Source organism: Oncorhynchus mykiss, chromosome 18, assembly GCF_013265735.2.
Source record: "Oncorhynchus mykiss isolate Arlee chromosome 18, USDA_OmykA_1.1, whole genome shotgun sequence".
Lineage (NCBI taxonomy): Eukaryota > Metazoa > Chordata > Actinopteri > Salmoniformes > Salmonidae > Oncorhynchus > Oncorhynchus mykiss.
The window spans coordinates 53895730-53915920 of NC_048582.1; the positions used below are offsets into that span (position 1 = coordinate 53895730).

General features: G+C 44.3%; 1 protein-coding gene across 1 annotated transcript; it reads right to left on the minus strand.

Annotated features, from left to right (window-relative positions):
* Positions 1-6518: 6518 nt before the first annotated feature.
* On the minus strand, positions 6519-19666 carry cpne4b (copine IVb). Its single transcript, XM_036953265.1, has 18 exons — positions 19419-19666; positions 17992-18075; positions 17798-17902; positions 16629-16808; positions 15999-16070; positions 15815-15889; positions 13830-13913; positions 13668-13757; positions 12633-12731; positions 12128-12214; positions 11657-11716; positions 9351-9484; positions 9103-9157; positions 8888-8939; positions 8181-8314; positions 7599-7768; positions 7409-7475; positions 6519-6746 (listed from the first exon to the last, which is right to left on the minus strand). Exons 2-18 carry the CDS (start codon positions 18055-18057, stop codon positions 6612-6614), a joined length of 1665 nt encoding a protein of 554 aa, XP_036809160.1. The 5' UTR covers positions 18058-18075; positions 19419-19666; the 3' UTR covers positions 6519-6611.
* Positions 19667-20191: the final 525 nt, after the last annotated feature.

Sequence of the window (20191 nt, forward strand, 5' to 3'; positions counted from 1 at the left end):
AGCCAATCACGACGCAAAGCTCCGTATTTTCTGCTGGCTTGCCCCACTACCACAGAAACACTGAGCTAGGCTGAAACACCTGCATTTTGGAGCTGCCTTACTCAAGAAAACAAAAAAGAGACCATGTTTGTCTTTATTAACTCAATGATATATCTTCTTTTAATTTTTTTTTTACATTGTTTGCAAACTGATATGTGACACATATTGATGCCAAAATAACATGAAAATAACATGAAAAACATGACGGGTCGCCACTGCACACATACACCATGGTAGGACATGGTTAGGAATATGTATTGCCTTTTTCGAGTTACATTGTGATTTATTTTTTTTACCACACGTTTCCAGTCAGTGGTAAGTCTTATCAACAAATTCTGATTTGCAAAGGGGGTCTTGCTGAGAAGGGATTTGTAGATACATGTGAGCCAGTGGGTTTGATGGTTGACAGAGATGGCTGGTTGATGATGGATAAAGTAAGGTCTTGGTGATTTTGAACAGGGCATAAAATGTCCAGGACCTCGCCCTCCTCCTCTCTCTCTCACCTCTTCCTGCTTCCTGTCTTCCTCCCTCCTTCCTCCTAAGGTCCTGAGTTGTACAGAACATCCTCCCTCTTTCCACTCGCTCCATCCCAGAGAACTCAAGTTCTTGAGAGAGCTTAATTGGAGAAATTGGTGTCCATGTTCAGAATACTGATGATGCCAGTCGGAATGGGGATTATTCCCAGTGTTCTGATGCATTGAGCATGTCCTTGTGGTTCGCATGAAGATGACAGAAAGAAAGAAAGAAAGAAAGACAGACAGACAGACATAAACAGACAGACATAAACAGACAGACAGACAGACAGATAAACAGACCGACACAGTCACACAGAGACAAGGGCATCTGGGAAACAATAGTACATGATGTGATCTGGTCTGTAATACAGTAAAGTGCCTAATCCACAGAAACATCAGACACACGCAAGCACGCACGTGCGCACGCAAACACACACACACACACACACACACACACACACACACACACATAGCTATTCACTCAAATGCCTCAAATTGTAATGATCTATTTATTTAGCAAACTCTCAACAAACCTGTAGAAAAGGAAGTATATAACACAGCTTATAGTATACAACCCTAACCCCTTAAAAGCCACACTCTGTAAGATGTGCAAACCATCAAAGAGTGGGCCACCAACAAAAACAACAGAGAACATTCATCCAATGACATTTTTACATGCAAATAGCATTTAATTCTATATGAAATATATCATTAGTGCTGAAGGAATTACATTCCATGACAGCAACATCACTCTAAACATGATTTGAAGCTATACATTATTTGTTTACAAAGTCTTCTATGTTACCAAAACCCTAGACAATGGAGTAATACTGTATGTTATTATAAGGTAAGTCTCTTACTAATCTCTATTTAGCCTATGCTGTATGTAATAATGTTCAGATCTTAAAAGTCACCTTTAAAAGGTGTGTGTGTGTGTCTACAAGTGCATATGTATGTTGTGCATATACAAACCGACTATGTGATATAATGTAAGATATAAAACCCAATGGGCCAACATGCAGTAATACACTATGTAATGCTCTATGACATCATTTCTGGTCACAACTTGTAGACTTGTTAACGTGCTGCTGTGCAGTTTGTTGCTAACCTTACTTTGCTACCTGCCAACTTTACAGTTTTTACTTTTTTATCCCGGACTTGGTTCGTCAGGACCTCCACCAGCCGAAGCTAGGTATTAACATTAACATGATGCCTTCTAATTGCAGTCGCTGTACTCATAATATACAGGAGAATGATCACCTTACGGCGAGGATAGCTGTGCTGCAAGCCCAGCTTCAGATGCAATCTTTAGGCAAGGGTCATTTCAGTGTAGGAAAGGATGAAACAGCGTCTGTGCCACCAATAAGTACAGATAGTAACGTTAGTATAAATCCCCTCGCACGGTCCCCGCAGCCGGACAATTTTCTCATGGCTTCTGGAGGGAAATGCTGTAGGAATGCTCAACCGGTGTCGCTCATTCAGCCGGCAGAAACTTTCAACCGGTTCTCCCCATTAAGCAACGGGTCAGAGGCCGAGCCTTCTCTGGTCTCTCCTCCTCCCGTTACGGGGTCTGAGACGCCGAAGCCTTCCACCATTAGCTCTGACAATTTGAAAACCCTAGTCATTGGCGACTCCATTACCCGCAGTATTAGACTTAAAACGAATCATCCAGCGATCATACACTGTTTACCAGGGGGCAGGGCTACCGACGTGAAGGCTAATCTGAAGATGATGTTGGCTAAGGCTAAAACTGCCGAGTGTAGAGAGTATATGGATATTGTTATCCACTTCAGCACCAAGAGGTCACCAAGCGCAACATAGCTTCAGCGTGTAAATCAGCTAGAAAGATGTGTCGGCATCGAGTAATTATCTCTGGCCCCCTCCCAGTTAAGGGGAGTGATGAGCTCTACAGCGTCTCACAACTCAATCACTGGTTGAAAACTGTTTTCTGCCCCTCCCAAAAGATTTGTAGATAATTGGCCCTCTTTCTGGGACTCAACCACAAACAGTACCAAGCCTGGCCTGCTGAGGAATGATGGACTCCATCCTAGCTGGAGGGGTGCTCTCATCTTATCTATGAACATAGACAGGGCTCTAACTCCCCTAGCTCCACAATGAGATAGGGTGCAGGCCAGGCAGCAGGCTGTTAGCCAGCCTGCCAGTTTAGTGGATTCTGCCAATAGCACAGTCAGTGTAGTCAGCTCAGCTATCCCCATTGAGACCGTGTCTGTACCTCGATCTAGGTTGGGCAAAACTAAACATGTCAGTGTTCGCCTTAGCAATATCACTGGACTAAAGACCTCCATTCCTGTCATTATTGAAAGAGATTGTGATATCTCACATCTCAAAATAGGGCTACTTAATATTAGATCCCTCACTTCCAGGGCAGTTATAATCAATGAAATAATCACTGGTCATTCTCTTGATGTGATTGGCCTGACTAAAACATGGCTTAAGCCTGATGAATTTATTGTGTTAAATGAGGCCTCACCTCCTGGTTACACTAGTGACCATATCCCCAGCACATCCCGCAAAGGCGGAGGTGTTGCTAACATTCACGATAGCAAATGTAAATTTACAACAACAAAAAAAGACTGCGTTTTCGTCTTTTGAGCTTCTAGTCATGAAATCTAGGCAGCCTACTCAATCACTTTTTATAGCTACTGTTTGCAGGCCTCCTGGGCCATATACAGTGTGCCTCACTGAGTTCCCTGAATTCCTACCTTGTAGTCATGGCAGAAAATATGAAACATTTTAATATTCACATGGAAAAGTCCACAGACCCACTCCAAAAGGCTTTCGGAGCCATCATTGGGTTTTGTCCAACATGTCTCCGGACCTACTCACTGCCACAATCATTATCCCGTGGAATAAATGTTGTAGATATTATTTTTTTTACTCATAATCCTGGACTATCGGACCACCATTTTATTACGTTTTCAATCGCAACAAATAATCTGCTCATACCCCAACCAAGGATCATCAAAAGCCGTGCCATAAATTCTCAGACAACCCAAAGATTCACCATTCCAGACTCCCTCCACCTACCCAAGGACGTCAGAGCACAACAATCAGATGACCACCTAACTGAGGAATTTAATTCAACCTTGCGTAATACCCTAGATGCAGTCGCACCCCTAATAACAAAAAAAAATTGTCATAAGAAACTAGCTCCCTGGTATACAGAAAATACCGAGCTCTGAAGCAAGCTTCCAGAAAATTGGAATGGAAATGACGCAACACCAAACTGGAAGTCTTCCGACTAGCTTGGAAAGACAGTACCGTGCAGTATCGAAGAGCCCTCACTGCTGCTCGATCCTCCTATTTTTCCAACTTAATTGAGGAAAATAAGATACTGTTGCGAAGTTAACTAAAAAGCAGCATTCCTCAAGAGAGGATGACTTTCACTTCAGCAGTGATAAATTCATGAACTTCTTTGATGAAAAGATCATGATCATTAGAAAGCAAATTACGGGCTCCTCTTTAGATCTGCCTATTCCTCCAAAGCTCAGTTGTCCTGAGTCTGCACAACACTGCCAAGACCTAGGATCATGTGAGACACACAAGTCTTTTAATGCTATATCTCTTGACACATTGATGAAAATAATCATGGCCCCTAAACCTTCAAGCTGCATACTGGAACCTATTCCAACTAAACTACTCCTATGCTGAACATAATAAACGGCTCCCAATCCACCGGATGTGTACCAAACTCACTAAAGGTGGCAGTAATAAAGCCTCTCCTGAAAAAGCCAAACCTTGATCAAGAAAATATTTAAAAAACTATTGGCCTATATTGAATCTTCCATTCCTCTCAAACATTTAAGAAAAAGCTGTTGCACAGCAACTCACTGCCTTCCTGAAGACAAACTATATATACGAAACGCTTCAGTTTGGTTTTAGACCCCATCACAGCACTGAGACTGCACTTGTAATGGTGGTAAATTACCTTATAATGGCATCAGACCGAGGCTCTGCATCGGTCCTTGTGCTCCTAGACCTTAGTGCTGCTTTTGATACCATCGATCACCACATTCTTTTGTAGAGATTGGAAACCCAAATGGTCTACACGGACAAGTTCTGGCCTGGTTTAGATCTTATCTGTAGGAAAGATATCAGTTGGTTTCTGTAGATGGTTTGTCCTCTGACAAATCAACTGTAAATGTCGGTGTTCCTCAAGGCTCCGTTTTAGGATCACTATTGTTTTCACTATATATTTCACCTCTTGGTGATGTCATTCGGAAACATAATGTTAACTTTCACTGCTATGCGGACGACACACAGCTGTACATTTCAATGAAACATGGTGAAGCCCCAAAATTGCCCTCCCTTGGAAGCCTGTGTTTCAGACATAAGGAAGTGGATGGCGGCAAATGTTCTACTTTTAAACTCAGACAAAACAGAGATGCTAGTTCTAGATGCTAGATGCTAGATGCTAGGTCCCAAGAAACAAAGAGATCTTCTGTAGAATATGACAATTAATCTTGATGGTTGTACAGTCGTCTCAAATAAAACTGTGAAGAACCTTGGCGTTACTCTGGACCCTGATCTCTCTTTTGACGAATATATCAAGACTGTTTCAAGGACAGCTTTTTCCATCTACGCAACTTTCTGTCCAAAAATGATGCAGAAAAATGTATCCATGCTTTTGTCATTTCTAGGTTAGACTACTGCAATGCTCTACTTTCCGGCTACCCGGATAAAGCACTAAATAAACTTCAGTTAGCGCTAAACACGGCTTCTAGAATCTTGACTAGAACCAAAAAATGTGATCATATTACTCCAGTGCTAGCCTCTCTACACTGGCTTCCTGTGAAGGCTAGGGCTTATTTCAAGGTTTTACTGCTAACCTACAAAGCATTACATGGGCTTGCTCCAACCTATCTTTCCGATTTGGTCCTGCCGTACATACCGACACAAGACGCAGGGGTCCTTACTGTCCCTAGAATTTCTAAGCAAACAGCGGTCTCGATCTTTAAGTCTTTATTGAAGACTCATCTCTCCAGTAGGTCCTATGATTGAGTGTAGTCTGGCCCAGGAGTGTGAAGGTGAACGGAAAGGCACTGGAGCAACGAACCGCCTTTGCTGTCTTTGCCTGGCCGGTTCCCCGCTCTCCACTGGGATTCACTGCCTCAAACCCTATTACAGGGGCTGAGTCACTGACTTACTGGTGCTTTTCCATGCCGTCCCTAGGAGGGGTGCGTCACTTGAGTGGGTTTAGTCATTGACGTGATCTTTCTGTCCGGGTTGGTGCCCCCCCTTGGGTTCGTGCCGTGGGGGAGATCTTCGTGGGCTATACTCGGCCTTGTCTCAGGATAGTATGTTAGTGGTTGAAGATATCCCTCTTGTGGTGTGGGGGCTGTGCTTTGGCAAAGTGTTATATCCTGCCTGTTTGGCCCTGTCTGGGGGTATCGTCAGACGGGGCCACAGTGTGTCCTGACCCCTCCTGTCTCAGCCTCCATTATTTATGCTGCAATAGTTTATGTGTCAGGGGGCTAGGGTCAGTCTGTTATATCTGGAATATTTCTCCTGCCTTATCCGGTGTCCTGTGTGAATTTAAGTATGCTCTCTCTAATTCTCTCTTTTCTCTCCCTCTCCCTCTCCTTCTCCCTCTCCTGCCTCAGGACTACCTGGCCTGATGACTCCTTACTGTCCTCAGTCCGCCTGGTCGTGCTGCTGCTCCAGTTTCAACTGTTCTGACTGCGGCTATGGAACCCTGACCTGTTCACCAGACGTGCCACCTTTTCAACTCTTTAGAGACAGCAGGAGCAGTAGAGAAACTCTGAATGATCGTTATAATCTCCATCCGGCACAGCCAGAAGAAGACTGGCCACCACTCATAGCCTGCTTCCTTTCTAGGTTTCTTCCTAGGTTCCGGACTTTCTAAACACATTTGAATGATTGATAGTTAAACCCACCAAACTACTTCTCTGAGCTACACTACTGTATGCAGGGTGTGTGTGTGTATGGGTGAGTATGTATTAGTTTTTGTTTATAACATGTGAATGTGTGTGTGTGTTTAATGTGTGTGTGATGAATACGTGTATATGTGTGTGGTCAGGGGCTGAAGGGTCTGGTAGATTCGTCGTAGTCAGACAGACATTTGGGATGGATTCCTTTGGCATTGTAGTAATCCACCACCTGATTGGGCACCTCTGCTAGCACACTCTTAGCTAGCGCAGCCGGGGACGCCTGGGGAGACACACACACACCAACACACACACACATTACACACGTTTACACACACAAGTTATACAACCTCACACACACACACAAACACAGATATTATACACACACTTGCGAGTGCACTGACTCCTCAAAGACTTTTGCTGTCTGGTATTTAAACTGTACAGTGATTACACCAACCCCTTTGTCTGTTTCTCTCTCCCCTCTCTCTCCCTCTGTCCCTCCCTCCCTCTCTCTCCCGCTCCCCTTCCTCTCACTCCCGCTCTCCCATCTACCTGTTATTACTAGGTCTCTCAAGGTCTTTGTCTTTCTGATGCTCATTGAAAGGAAACTACAGGACAGAAAATCCCCTCTCTTTAACCTCCTCTCCCTATTCTGTCTCTCTATATCTGTTCTGCTTGGAGCATGTGAAGTAATTATTTGATTTCTCCGCCTGTCAAAATTGAAATACATCATGACACACACATGCAAATACACTCACACACATGGGCACGCACATACACATGCACACACAGACACAGACAGACACACACAGAGACAAACACATGCACGCACACACACATAGCCAATGGATAAATTTGTTTTGACCAGCGCAGCTAGACCACGTCACTGCTCGTTATTCATACACACATACACACACGCACGCACAGACACACAAACAGACTTACGTGTTTGAAGTCTTTGAAGGGAACAAACTGGACAATGTCTCTGAGAACAGGTTCTCCTTTTGGGGACCTGAAAAAACATTACCCTATTATATAATTAATTATTTAATTAATTATGAGTTATTACATGAACATCATAAATGTTCTTATTAAAGAGACCGACATGACATGCAGAGAGGTATAACAGACTAACCTGAGTATTCCATCGTCTCCATCCAGCATCTGCATGTCACTGAAGTCAGCGTTTCCCACTCCTACTATGATGACAGACATGGGCAGGTGGGAAGCATGTACTATAGCTTCTCTAGTGTCAGCCATGTCTGTTATCACTCCATCTGTTAGGATCAATAGGATGAAATACTCCTAGAGAGGAGAGAAGAGAGAGAAAGAGAGAGAGAGGGAGTGTGAGAGAGAGGGAGCGAGAGTGAGCGAGGCAGGAGCGAAAGAGAGAGAGAGAGGGAGTGAGAGGGAGAGAGAGTGAGGGAGTGAGAGAGAGAGGGAGTGACAGAGAGAGAGACAGAGACAGAGACAGAGAGAGAGAGACAGAGAGACAGAGACAGAGACAGAGAGAGAGAGCGAGGCAGAAGAGAGAATGAAGGAGGCACTGGTTCAAATGTAGTGTTTAGTCTGTCAACAGGTTCAGAACAAAAATATTCAAAATATTATATTCAGCCAGCAGATGTTTTGATTGGTCAAAAGAAAGGAGCCGTTTATCTGGGTAATGTGTGTGTAACGTTTATACAAAATGATGAATGATCACTGATCTCTGTCTTACCATAGCTTCCATGGTGTGCATCTCCTCTGAGGCAGAAGAAGCAACTTTCTGTATGATGGGAGCAATGTTGGTCGGTCCGTACAGCTGGATCTTAGGAAGACAGGCCTGGTAGGCTTCCACCACACCCTGGATACCTGAAACACACACCCACACACACACACACACACACACACACACACACACACACACACACATGCACGCACACACACCCACACAAACACAAACACAACTCCACAGTGGTGAAGTAGCTCAAACATTCTCCTTCTTTTCTACTGAACAAGGAAACCTGTCTTTGCAGATAACACACAGTTGGTGTATTTAAGATTTCGGCTCACACACACACACACACACACACACACACACACACACACACACACACACACACACACACACACCACACACACGCACGCACATACACACTCACGCAACCACGCAACCACGCACACACAGATACACACACACACATTCCACCAAGCCAGGTGTCTAAAGTGTGTATGGGGGCTCATTTCACACATTCAGATTAGTGTTTTAGAGGCTCAGCTAAAAATACCATCTCCCACCCGTACCAGCTGTACAGTGTGTGTGTGTGTGTGTGTGTGTGTGTGTGTGTGTGTGTGTGTGTGTGTGTGTGTGTGTGTGTGTGTGTGTGTGTGTGTGTGTGTGTGTGTGTGTGTGTGTGTTAGAGGTGTGACAGGCGTGATGCTCACCGGAACATTCCGGATTGTCTTCATCAAAGTTCACGGCAAAATCGTGTGACACCTGAAAATGTGTGAGAGGGGAGTTTAAACACACACAGACACACACCTCCCAACATAGTGTGATATTTTCTAGCATGGTCACACCGTTTTGAAGATCAACTAGATGACTCCACAACAGCACTCCCCAGACATCTCCAGATCCGCTTTGATTGAATATCTCTAACCTTAAAGTCAGGTGGGATCTGAGCTCCAAACCCAAAAACTGGAAACATCTTGTCACTAGAGAGCGAGAGAGAGGAGATGGAGAGAGAGAAATAGAGACAGACAGAGAGAGAGAGAGATTCACAAATAACTAATATGACGCAATGTGGAACTGTTTGCCCAAACCAAACATGCTAGATGCAATCATCACGATTGTCCTATTACAGCTCATTGATTAGGTTATTGATAATATACATAATTGATAAGTTACCTGTCGTAGTCTTGACATATTTCTCCCACAGCCACCAGGGCTTTCAGGTACTCATTGGGCTGGTACGGATGGATGTAGTGGAGAGAACAGCTGTTTCCGGGGTCTCCGTTTGATGCTGTAAAGTCTATGGCCACCTGGGATACACACACACAACATAAAGGTTGGAACCAAGTCACTATGGTGACATGGCCATTTCATACAGAGATAAATCAGACATCATCTGGCTGCATTCAACCACACACTTTACTTTACTGACTTTATTGTCCACATGGGGACATTTGGTTGCAGTGTCATGTACACGTTTAAAGTGCCGTTTAAATACAAAACAAATTGACATTACAACTTTCATAACAGTTACATAGCAATAAAAAGAGACTAGCCTGCTGGCCTCACTGGGTCGACAGGAACATTAGCCTGCCAACCTTACTGAGTTGATAGGAACATTAGCCTGCTAGCCTTACTGAGTTGATAGGAACATTAGCCTGCTAGCCTTACTGAGTTGATAGGAACATTAGCCTGCTAGCCTTACTGAGTTAATAGGAACATTAGCCTGCTAGCCTTACTGAGTTGATAGGAACATTAGCCTGCTAGCCTCACTGGGTCGACAGGAACATTAGCCTGCTAGCCTTACTGAGTTGATAGGAACATTAGCCTGCTAGCCTTACTGAGTTGACAGGAACATTAGCCTGCTAGCCTTACTGAGTTGATAGGAACATTAGCCTGCTAGCCTTACTGAGTTGATAGGAACATTAGCCTGCTAGCCTCACTGGGTCGACAGGAACATTAGCCTGCTAGCCTTACTGAGTTGATAGGAACATTAGCCTGCTAGCCTTACTGAGTTGATAGGAACATTAGCCTGCTAGCCTTACTGAGTTGATAGGAACATTAGCCTGCTAGCCTTACTGAGTTGATAGGAACATTAGCCTGCTAGCCTTACTGAGTTGACAGGAACATTAGCCTGCTAGCCTTACTGAGTTGATAGGAACATTAGCCTGCTAGCCTTACTGAGTTGACAGGAACATTAGCCTGCTAGCCTTACTGAGTTGATAGGAACATTAGCCTGCTAGCCTAACTGAGTTGACAGGAACATTAGCCCCAGCTATTTAGGAGGGATCTCACACCTGGCACAAATTATTATCTAGTTCTGTTTTTCCTGCCAAGGGGTGCCGTATACCTGCGCCCAGAGGGGAGTAGCTCAAAGTCCGGGTACAGGAGGTGGCTTGGGTCTAAAATGATTTTGTGAGCCTTGGGGAGGGCCCTGACCTTAAAGAGCTCATCCAGGCCTGTCTGTTTGACTCCTATTACATTGCAGAGGGCCCTGACCTTAAAGATCTCATCCAGGCCTGTCTGTTTGACTCCTAGTACCTTGCAGAGGGCCCTGACCTTAAAGATCTCATCCAGGCCTGTCTGTTTGACTCCAAGTACCTTGGGGAGGGCCCTGACCTTAAAGATCTCATCCAGTACCTTGCTTGCTGTGGTGATAATCCTTCTCAGCATATTTCTCTGGTTGACAGTGGCATTGCCAATCCAACAAACAATACAAAAAGTTAAACTACTCTCAATTAAAGATTTGTAAAACAGAGTCAGTATAGTACAGTCAACATTAAAAGATCCCAGCTAGTGTGTGTGCATGATGGTTACCATCATGGACGCACAACCACACGCACACACCCCAGATAACCATCATGCACAAACACACACACACACCCCAGATAACCATCATGCACACACACACACACACCTACATGGCCACACACACACATTCCCCAGATAACCATCATACACACACACACACACACACACACACACACACACACACACACACACACACACACACACACACACACCCAGATAACCATCATACCCACACACACACACCAGATAACCATCATACACACACACACACACACACACACCCCAGATAACCATCATACACACACACACACACACGCACACACACACACACACACACACACACACACACACACACACACACACACACACACACACACACACACACACACACACACATACACACACACACACACACCAGATAACCATCATACACACACACACACACACCCCAGATAACCATCATACACACACACACACACACACCACAGATAACCATCACACACACACACACACACACACACACACACACACACACACACACACACACACACACACACACACACACACACACACACCCCAGATAACCATCATACACACACACACACACACACCCCAGATAACCATCATACACACACACACACACCCCAGATAACCACCATTCACACACTTACTGTGAACTGGATCTGACAGCCTCCCATGATGTAATCTAGGAAAGAATACATCTTGATGATCTGCCATTAGAAAGAACACAGTTAAAGGAAGCCTCTCCCTGAGTGTGTGTGTATTAGTTTGTGTTAGTTTGTGTGTGTGTGTGTGTGTTTGTGTTAGTTTGTGTGTGTGTGTGTGTGTGTTTGTGTTAGTTTGTGTGTGTGTGTGTGTGTGTGTGTGTGTGTGTGTGTGTGTGTGTGTGCGTGCGAGTGTGAGTGTGAGCATGAGTGTGTGTGCATGTGTATGTGTGTGAATACATCTATAAAGTGCATGTAGAAATAACACGAGTATACCGCTATTAAATAGCAGAGTAACAATTTGCTTACTGTACAAGGGCATTCATAACAGCTTTATAAGTGTTTCAATGCTATTTCAATAGGATTCTAAACCATATGGATAAAGAGAGAGTGATAGGAAGGAAGGAGGAGTGTTACCTTACAGTGGTTGAGGACGACGACACCAGAGTTTCTGTAGTTTTTCTTCTTCACCTGGTACTTAGGGTTTATACAGTCCCATTGCATCTACACGTACACACACACCCACATGCAAATGCAAGTATTCTTTTTTTTTTGACATATTAAAGTAAATCATTCATTTTTAGCCATAACATTTTCTCATTAAGGATCAGGTTAAGTTTAGGTTGGGTTAAGGTTGGTTTAGGGTTAAAGTTAGGGTTGGGTTAGGTTAGGTTAGGTTAGGGTTAGGGTTGGGTCAGGTTTTAGGGATGGGTTAGGTTTGGGTTAGGTTTTAGGGTTGGGTTAGGTTTTAGGATTGGGTTAGGGTTGGGTTGGGTTTTAGGGTTGGGTTAGGTTTTAGGGTTGGGTTAGGTTTTAGGGTTGGGTTAGGTTTTAGGATTGGGTTAGGTTTTAGGGTTTTTAAGGTTTGGGTTAGGGACAGGTTTTAGGGTTGGGTTAGAGTAAGGTTTGGGTTAGGGTGTACCTGTCTCCCTTCCAGGTCTGTGCGTATCTCCTTATAGGTGGTCTGGAACTCTCCAATGAAGTCGTGCTTCCCATTGGAGTCCCAATCATACACTGTGCACTGAAAAACACACACGGAAATGCCATGCTGAATGATTGATGGCTGGTTTCGGTGGGGGGCCGTGAAATATTAATCTGGAGATGCTGAGAAGGACTCAGCTGGAGAGCGAGAGAGAGAGCGAGAGAGAGAGAGAGAGAGAGAGAGAGAGAGAGAGAGAGAGAGAGAGAGAGAGAGAGAGAGAGAGAGAGAGAGAGAGAGAGAGAGAGAGAGAGAGAGAGAGAGAGAGAGAGAGAGAGAGAGAGAGAGAGAGAGAGAGAGAGAGAGAGAGAGAGAGAGAGAGAGAGAGAGAGAGAGAGAGAGAGAGAGAGAGAGAGAGAGAGAGAGAGAGAGAGAGAGAGAGAATGCTGTGGTTGGGAATAGTCATTAGACAGCTAAGTCGTGTTCAGTGGGGCAACATGAAAACATTTCCAAACAGAGAAACAAAATGTGTCATCATATTTGTAGTATCTCTTCTGTTTTAAAGAATTTTCTTCTGTTTGTGCTAACTGATCACTGATTCAGATCTGACCTAACTCAGTCCCTCTGTTCTACTCAGAGAGTCTATAAACAGGTAACTGTGTGTGTGTTTGTGTTCCCCACTAACAGGGCTGACAAGAGCCACGTGGAGTTAAGAGGGTAGTGAATAATTAATGACCTCATGTTTATTCATGAAGACAATAACGTTTAGAATCAGAGTCCCACCACACACACACACACACACACACACGCTGCTGAGCTAGCTTGGGCATTATTTTGGGGAGGTAACACCAATCTTCAAGTCGTAGGCAAGATTACTTATAATCATCACATGCATGTGGTTCACCAAAATACCTATTTGGTTTGATTATGGTTAGGTTAGAAGACATTATGGTTAGGTTAGAAGACATTATGGTTAGGTTAGAAGACATTATGGTTAGGTTAGAAGACATTATGGTTAGGTTATAGTTGTGATCTTACCTTTAGTTGGCGGTCATGGTCTCCGCTACATAGTGTGTTGAGAGAGACCTTGAATGACTTCCACACCGGGCTGAGGTCGTTCATCACCGTCTGACAACACACACACACCCGTCATTATCATAATCTGCGCTCCTACCGTGTGTGTGTGTGTGTGTGACTTACCTCAGTTCTGTGAACTAGTGATCCGCTGCCATCATCATTTATTCTGAAGATTTCCAAAAACGGATCTGATTTACTGAAGAAATCCTACAGAAAAACAAAGACATTTTGTTTGATGATCAGCTTATTGTTTGATGATCAGTCTATTGTTTGATGATCAGTCTATTGTTTGATGATCAGTCTATTGTTTGATGATCAGCTTATTGTTTGATGATCAGCTTATTGTTTGATGATCAGTCTATTGTTTGATGATCAGCTTATTGTTTGATGATCAGTCTATTGTTTGATGATCAGTCTATTGTTTGATGATCAGTCTATTGTTTGATGATCAGTCTATTGTTTGATGATCAGCTTATTGTTTGATGATCAGTCTATTGTTTGATGATCAGCTTATAGTTTGATGATCAGTCTATTGTTTGATGATCAGTCTATTGTTTGATGATCAGCTTATTGTTTGATGATCAGTCTATTGTTTGATGATCAGCTTATAGTTTGATGATCAGTCTATTGTTTGATGATCAGCTTATAGTTTGATGATCAGTCTATTGTTTGATGATCAGCTTATTGTTTGATGATCAGTCTATTGTTTGATGATCAGCTTATTGTTTGATGATCAGTCTATTGTTTGATGATCAGTCTATTGTTTGATGATCAGCTTATTGTTTGATGATCAGTCTATTGTTTGATGATCAGTCTATTGTTTGATGATCAGTCTATTGTTTGATGATCAGTCTATTGTTTGATGATCAGTCTATTGTTTGATGATCAGTCTATTGTTTGATGATCAGTCTATTGTTTGATGATCAGTCTATTGTTTGATGATCAGTCTATTGTTTGATGATCAGCTTATTGTTTGATGATCAGTCTATTGTTTGATGATCAGTCTATTCCGCTAATTTATATTTTTTATTTAATTTAAATGTATATGCCATTTAGCAGACATTTTTATCCAAAGTGAATTACAGTCATACATGCATAATTGTCTTTAAGGAAGCTAAGGAATAATAAGCTAAGGAATATTCACTCTTCATTTTCTCCTCCTCTTCTCCCCCTCCTCTCATCCTCTTCTCCACCTTCTCTCCTCTTCGCCACCTCCTCTCCTCTTCTCCACCTTCTCTCCTCTTCTCCACCTCTCCTCCTCTTCTCCCTCTCCTCCTCTTCTCCATCTCTCTTCCTCTTCTCCCACTCCACTTCTCCTCTTCTCCACCTCCTCTCCTCTTCTCCACCTCTCCTCCACCTTCTCTCCTCCTCTTCTCCCCCTCCTCTCCTCCTCTTCTCCCCTCCTCTCCTCCTCTTCTCCACCTCCTCTCCTCCACCTTCTCTCCTCCTCTTCTCCCCCTCCTCTCTTCCTCTTCTCCCCCTCCTCTCCTCCTCTTCTCCACCTCCTCTCCTCCTCTTCTCCACCTCCTCTCCTCTTCTCCACCTTCTCTCCTCCTCTTCTCCACCTTCTCATCTCCCCTTCTTCCCCTCCTCTCCTTCTCTTCTCTTCTCCCCCTCCTCTCCTTCTCTGCTCCACCTCCCCTTCTCCTCTTCTCCACCTTCTCTCCTCTTCTCCACCTCTCCTCCACCTTCTCTCCTCCTCTTCTCCACCTTCTCTCCTCCTCTTCTCCACCTTCTCTCCTCCTCTTCTCCACCTCCTCTCCTCTTTTCCACCTTCTCTCCTCCTCTTCTCCCCCTCCTCTCCTCCTCGTCTCCACCTTCTCTCCTCCTCTTCTCCCCCTCTTCTCCACCTTATCTTCTCCTCTTCTCTACCTTATCTCCTCATTCTCTCCCTCCTCTCCTCATCTTCACCTTCTCTCCTCCTACTTTTCTCCTCTTCTTTCTCTTCTCATCCCCTCCTCCACCTTCCCCTTTCCTTCCCCTTTCCTTCCGCTTTTCCCTCAGTATTATACTCTTTCATCTCTGAAGACATGTACTAATTTTTAAACCCACTGCATTTTGTATGTACACACACACACACACACACACGAACACACACACATAGTCACCTTGTCGTCTAGTTTGCGAGCGCTGAAGGAGAGTTCTACGTAGTCATCATTACCCGATAACTCCTCTGATGTTACCTAGAGCGGAAATACCATCATCATCATCTGAGCTTGTATCGTCTGTTTGTGTGTGTGTGCACGTGCGCGAGCGCGTGTGTGTATGTGTGTGTGCGTGAGAGCTTCGTACTGTGATGGAGGACTTGCTGGTAGTGTTTCCCTGTTTAAGTAACGCTTTGGACAGTTTCCTCTGGGACACGATCTGCAACACACACACACACACACACACACACACACACACACACACACACACAGAAAGACAGACAGACATACAGACAGGTAGAAAACGGTTATAGCAGATTCCGCACTAATCTTTCCTTCTGTCCTTACATGCACACACCTGTCCTCACATGTATTCACATGTCATCACGGGCATTTACCTGTCCTCACGTGTATTCACCTGTCCTCACGTGTATTTACCTGTCCTCACGGGCATTTACCTGTCCTCACGTGTATTCACCTGTCCTCACGTGTATTTACCTGTCCTCACGTGTATTTACCTGTCCTCACGTGTATTTACCTGTCCTCACGTGTATTCACCTGTCCTCACGTGTATTCACCTGTCCTCATGTGTATTTACCTGTCCTCACGTGTATTTACCTGTCCTCACATGTATTCACCTGTCCTCACGTGTATTTACCTGTCCTCACGTGTATTTACCTGTCCTCACGGGCATTTACCTGTCCTCACGTGTATTCACATGTCCTCACGTGCATTCACTTGTCCTCACGTGCACTCACCTATCCTCACATTCACTCACTTGTCCCAACGTGCACTCCATAGCTCCGAGGAAGTCTGTGTCTCTGAGTCCATTGTGAGCGGAGCTGATGTCATGTAGCTCATAGCGAAGACGCTGAACCTCCTCAAAGTAGAAGTCAACCAGAAACACCTTGGAAAACACTGGATTGATACTGCTACGGATCACCTCTGTCCGGTCCACCTGCACACACACACACACACGCCCACACGCACACACGCAAGTACACACACACACACACTCACGCACACACACACACAAAGGCACACACACACGCAGGCATGCACGCACACACGCATACACACAAACACACTTTCAAGTTGTCACACAAGTACAATATCCAATGGTGATTATTGTAAACAAACAAGCGGTAATGTTTACAATTCAGCACCATTGAAGCGGACAGCGACATCATTCTCAGGCTCAGCACTACATGGCAGTGGACAGCAATAGTTTCAGGTCCCCACCGGGAGAACCTCTGGAGATAATTCCACCAGTAAGGCCTTACAGTTAGTAAGAAGACTAAAAGCCTGGAGCTATGAATTCTCTTTGTCAGCCTGTTCAGCAAAAATCTTGAATTGTTAATAATAGTGAACAAATTGCAACTAAACCAAAAAAGACCTCTCCTTTGTTTCTTCAAAATTCCAGCCACATAAGGGGAGCAGATTGTTTAGGATTTAGAGACATCTAACTGCATTCTCCTGATAAACCACTCCAAAGAATTTGGTTCTGGTCTTCTGGTCTTTACTAAGAAGCTTTAAACTCTCAGAGGAAAGAAACTACTTCTGTGGCTGCGGGTTGAACGAGTGAGAGAGAAAGAGAGAGAGAGAGAACGAGAGAGAGAGCGAACGAGAGAGAGAAAGAGAGCGAACGAGAGAGAGAAAGAGAGCGAGAGAACGAGAGAAAGTGAGAGAACGAGAGTGTGTGAGAGAGAGAGAGAGAAAGAGAGAAAGTGAGAGAACAAGAGTGTGTGAGAGAGAGAGAGAGAGAGAGAACGAGAGTGTGTGTGTGTGTGTGTGTGTGTGTGTGTGTGTGTGTGTGTGTGTGTGTGTACTGTGGCAAAATACAAAGTCAGCTTTTATTTTCTTATCGAGTCAGGCACAGAGAGACAGAGAGGGAGAGAAACAGGGCAGAGAGGGAGTGAAAGAAAGCAAGATGGAGGGAGAGAGTACCTCGAACCACTGCCCGTGTGACTGCATCTTGAGTACAACACAGGGGTCTGGTTTAGAAAGGGCATCTCGGTCTGAGATCCCTCGACAAGCCACTCTCAGCTCAACCTGTCATCAATAAATACATTATTTGATTGATCAATTTGTCAATGAATCACTTTGTTAATCAATCAATCAATCAAGTGTTAATGAGCTACCTTGGTCAGACAGGAAGAGTTGCACAGGCCGAGGGTCGCCTCTGCAGACTCATAGATGTTACTCATGCTGGACACACACAGGACCTGCAGACACACACACACACACACACACACACACACACATACAGAAACACACACTTAAGTGAGAAAACACATTACACACACACTTTAGGGAGAACACACAATCCTAAACAAACCCCTCTGTTACAACAGAAGATGCTCTTATGTTCAAGGTCAGAACTCACACAGACAAACACACACACCGTGCTATGTTTCAGTTTTTGGACCATTTTACATTCTATTCTGCATTCTATTCTACATTCTAGTGTAGTTTAGTCAACATTCTAGTATACCCTCTACATTTAATATTCTATAGTTTAGATCAAGGATGTCAAATTCATTCCATGGAGGGCTTAGTGTCAGCTGGTTTTTGTTTTTTTCGTATCAAATAATACCTCGACAACCAGGTGAGGGGAGTTCCTTACTAATCAGTGACCTTAATTCATCAATCAAGTACAAGGGATGTGCGAAAACACGCAGACACTCAGCCCTCCGTGGAATTAATTTGACACGTGGTCTAGATTAATCCTCCATCAACTTCAATCTGCACTATTATACAGTATGTGTTCTCTCTCTCCATCTCTTTCTCTCTTTTTTTATGCCACTGCCTGCAGTTTGGTAGCAAACTCAATATGACCCAGTTCTGTTCCAAGGTATGCTCTCTCCGTCTCTCTCCCGTTCCCCCTCTCTCTCACTATCTCTTCCTCCTCTCTCGTCCTCTTCCTCCTCTATATTTCATGCGCTCAGTGTGTGTGGATGCTGGGGTGATTATTTTTAGCTGAGATAATCAGAGTAGGGAATAACAAATGGACAGATAATGAATTCTATATCTGAGTATCTCTCCGTCCAATCACAACTTTACAAGGCAGCAACAGAACCAATCACTGCTCAGAGATCCACTACCCTTGACCCTTGACCTTTAGATGGACTCAGTAACATGGGGACAATTCCAGTGTGTGTGTGTGTGTGTGTGTGTGTGTGTGCGCGCGTGCGTGTGTGAGTGATGACATTAAGGACATTAATAATAATGAATAATGAATCATTAGGGCAGGAAGGTCCATGCTGAGTAATCCCTCCACAGGCGTAGAAAGCTACCACATCACTCTCTCTCTCTCTCTGTCACCTGTGGCACGCACGCACGCCCACACAAACATACATACACACTGAACCTACAATCCCATAACATAACACTGCAAACCATAACTCTTATGTTATTGAGCAGGGTGTGTGGCATGTAAAAAACAAACATCCAAAGCCTTTGTCAAGTTATAACATGCACACGGGGGTGTCCACACACACACACACACACACACTCACTCAGCCCAGTGCCCATCCATACCTTATTAGTGTTCCAGCCAGTAACTCACCTCAGGTACCAGATAGAGACGGGCAGAGCAGTGAGATGAAGGAAACTTCACTGCTGGGCGGAATCACAGTGACTTCGCCGTCCTCACACACTCTGCACCCATCCCGCTTCTCTCTCTCTCTCTTTCTTTCCCTCTCTCCGTACGTCAGCTAAGCAGTAGGTACTGAGCCTTGCACCTCAAGCCATGCGCAGACAGGGGATACAGTACATCAGGGTCCTCACGGTATGAATGAAGAGAACATCTCTCTCTCTCTCTCTCTCTGTCTCTTTATCTGTCTCTACTTCTGTCTTTCTCCCTCCCTCTGTCTCCTCCCAGTGAATTATGATGAGGAGGGTCGCACAGTGCCGGTTAACGGTAGTTAGTTAGTATCGGTAGAGCCACGGGGAGCAGCAGGCAGGGGGTACAGTGACGGTACAACGGCGTGACCCAGTGGTGGATAGAAGTGACTGCACTTTACTGTGTGATGAGCTGGCCCATCCATTCAACATGTAATCCAGATCAGAATAATCCTGCTGTGTTGTGTTAGATTATCATATGTTATCCCCATCAGATTTGGTCCTACCTTTTTTGGATGCAACTTTGCACGCAAGACAAATCTGAACTAAATATATGTGATACCACATCATATGTTTTTACAACAATGATTATATGACATCAAATGAATACACAGGACACTAAGGGTCCCGGATACAGAGTAAACCCTGCACTAAAAAGCATACTCAATAGTGAATCTCCACTGAAATAGATTTTTAGTCCAGGATTATATACAACTA

Excerpts from the sequence above, each read along its gene's own strand:
- cpne4b (XM_036953265.1), bottom strand. The coding sequence starts at position 18,057 with ATGAGTAACATCTATGAGTCTGCAGAGGCGACCCTCGGCCTGTGCAAC. Across the intron at positions 7,769-8,180 it reads TGCACACCATGGAAGCTATG|GAGTATTTCATCCTATTGAT; the intron begins GTAAGACAGAGA and ends TCTCCTCTCTAG. Across the intron at positions 6,747-7,408 it reads CCTTCAAAGACTTCAAACAC|GCGTCCCCGGCTGCGCTAGC; the intron begins GTAAGTCTGTTT and ends GTGTCTCCCCAG.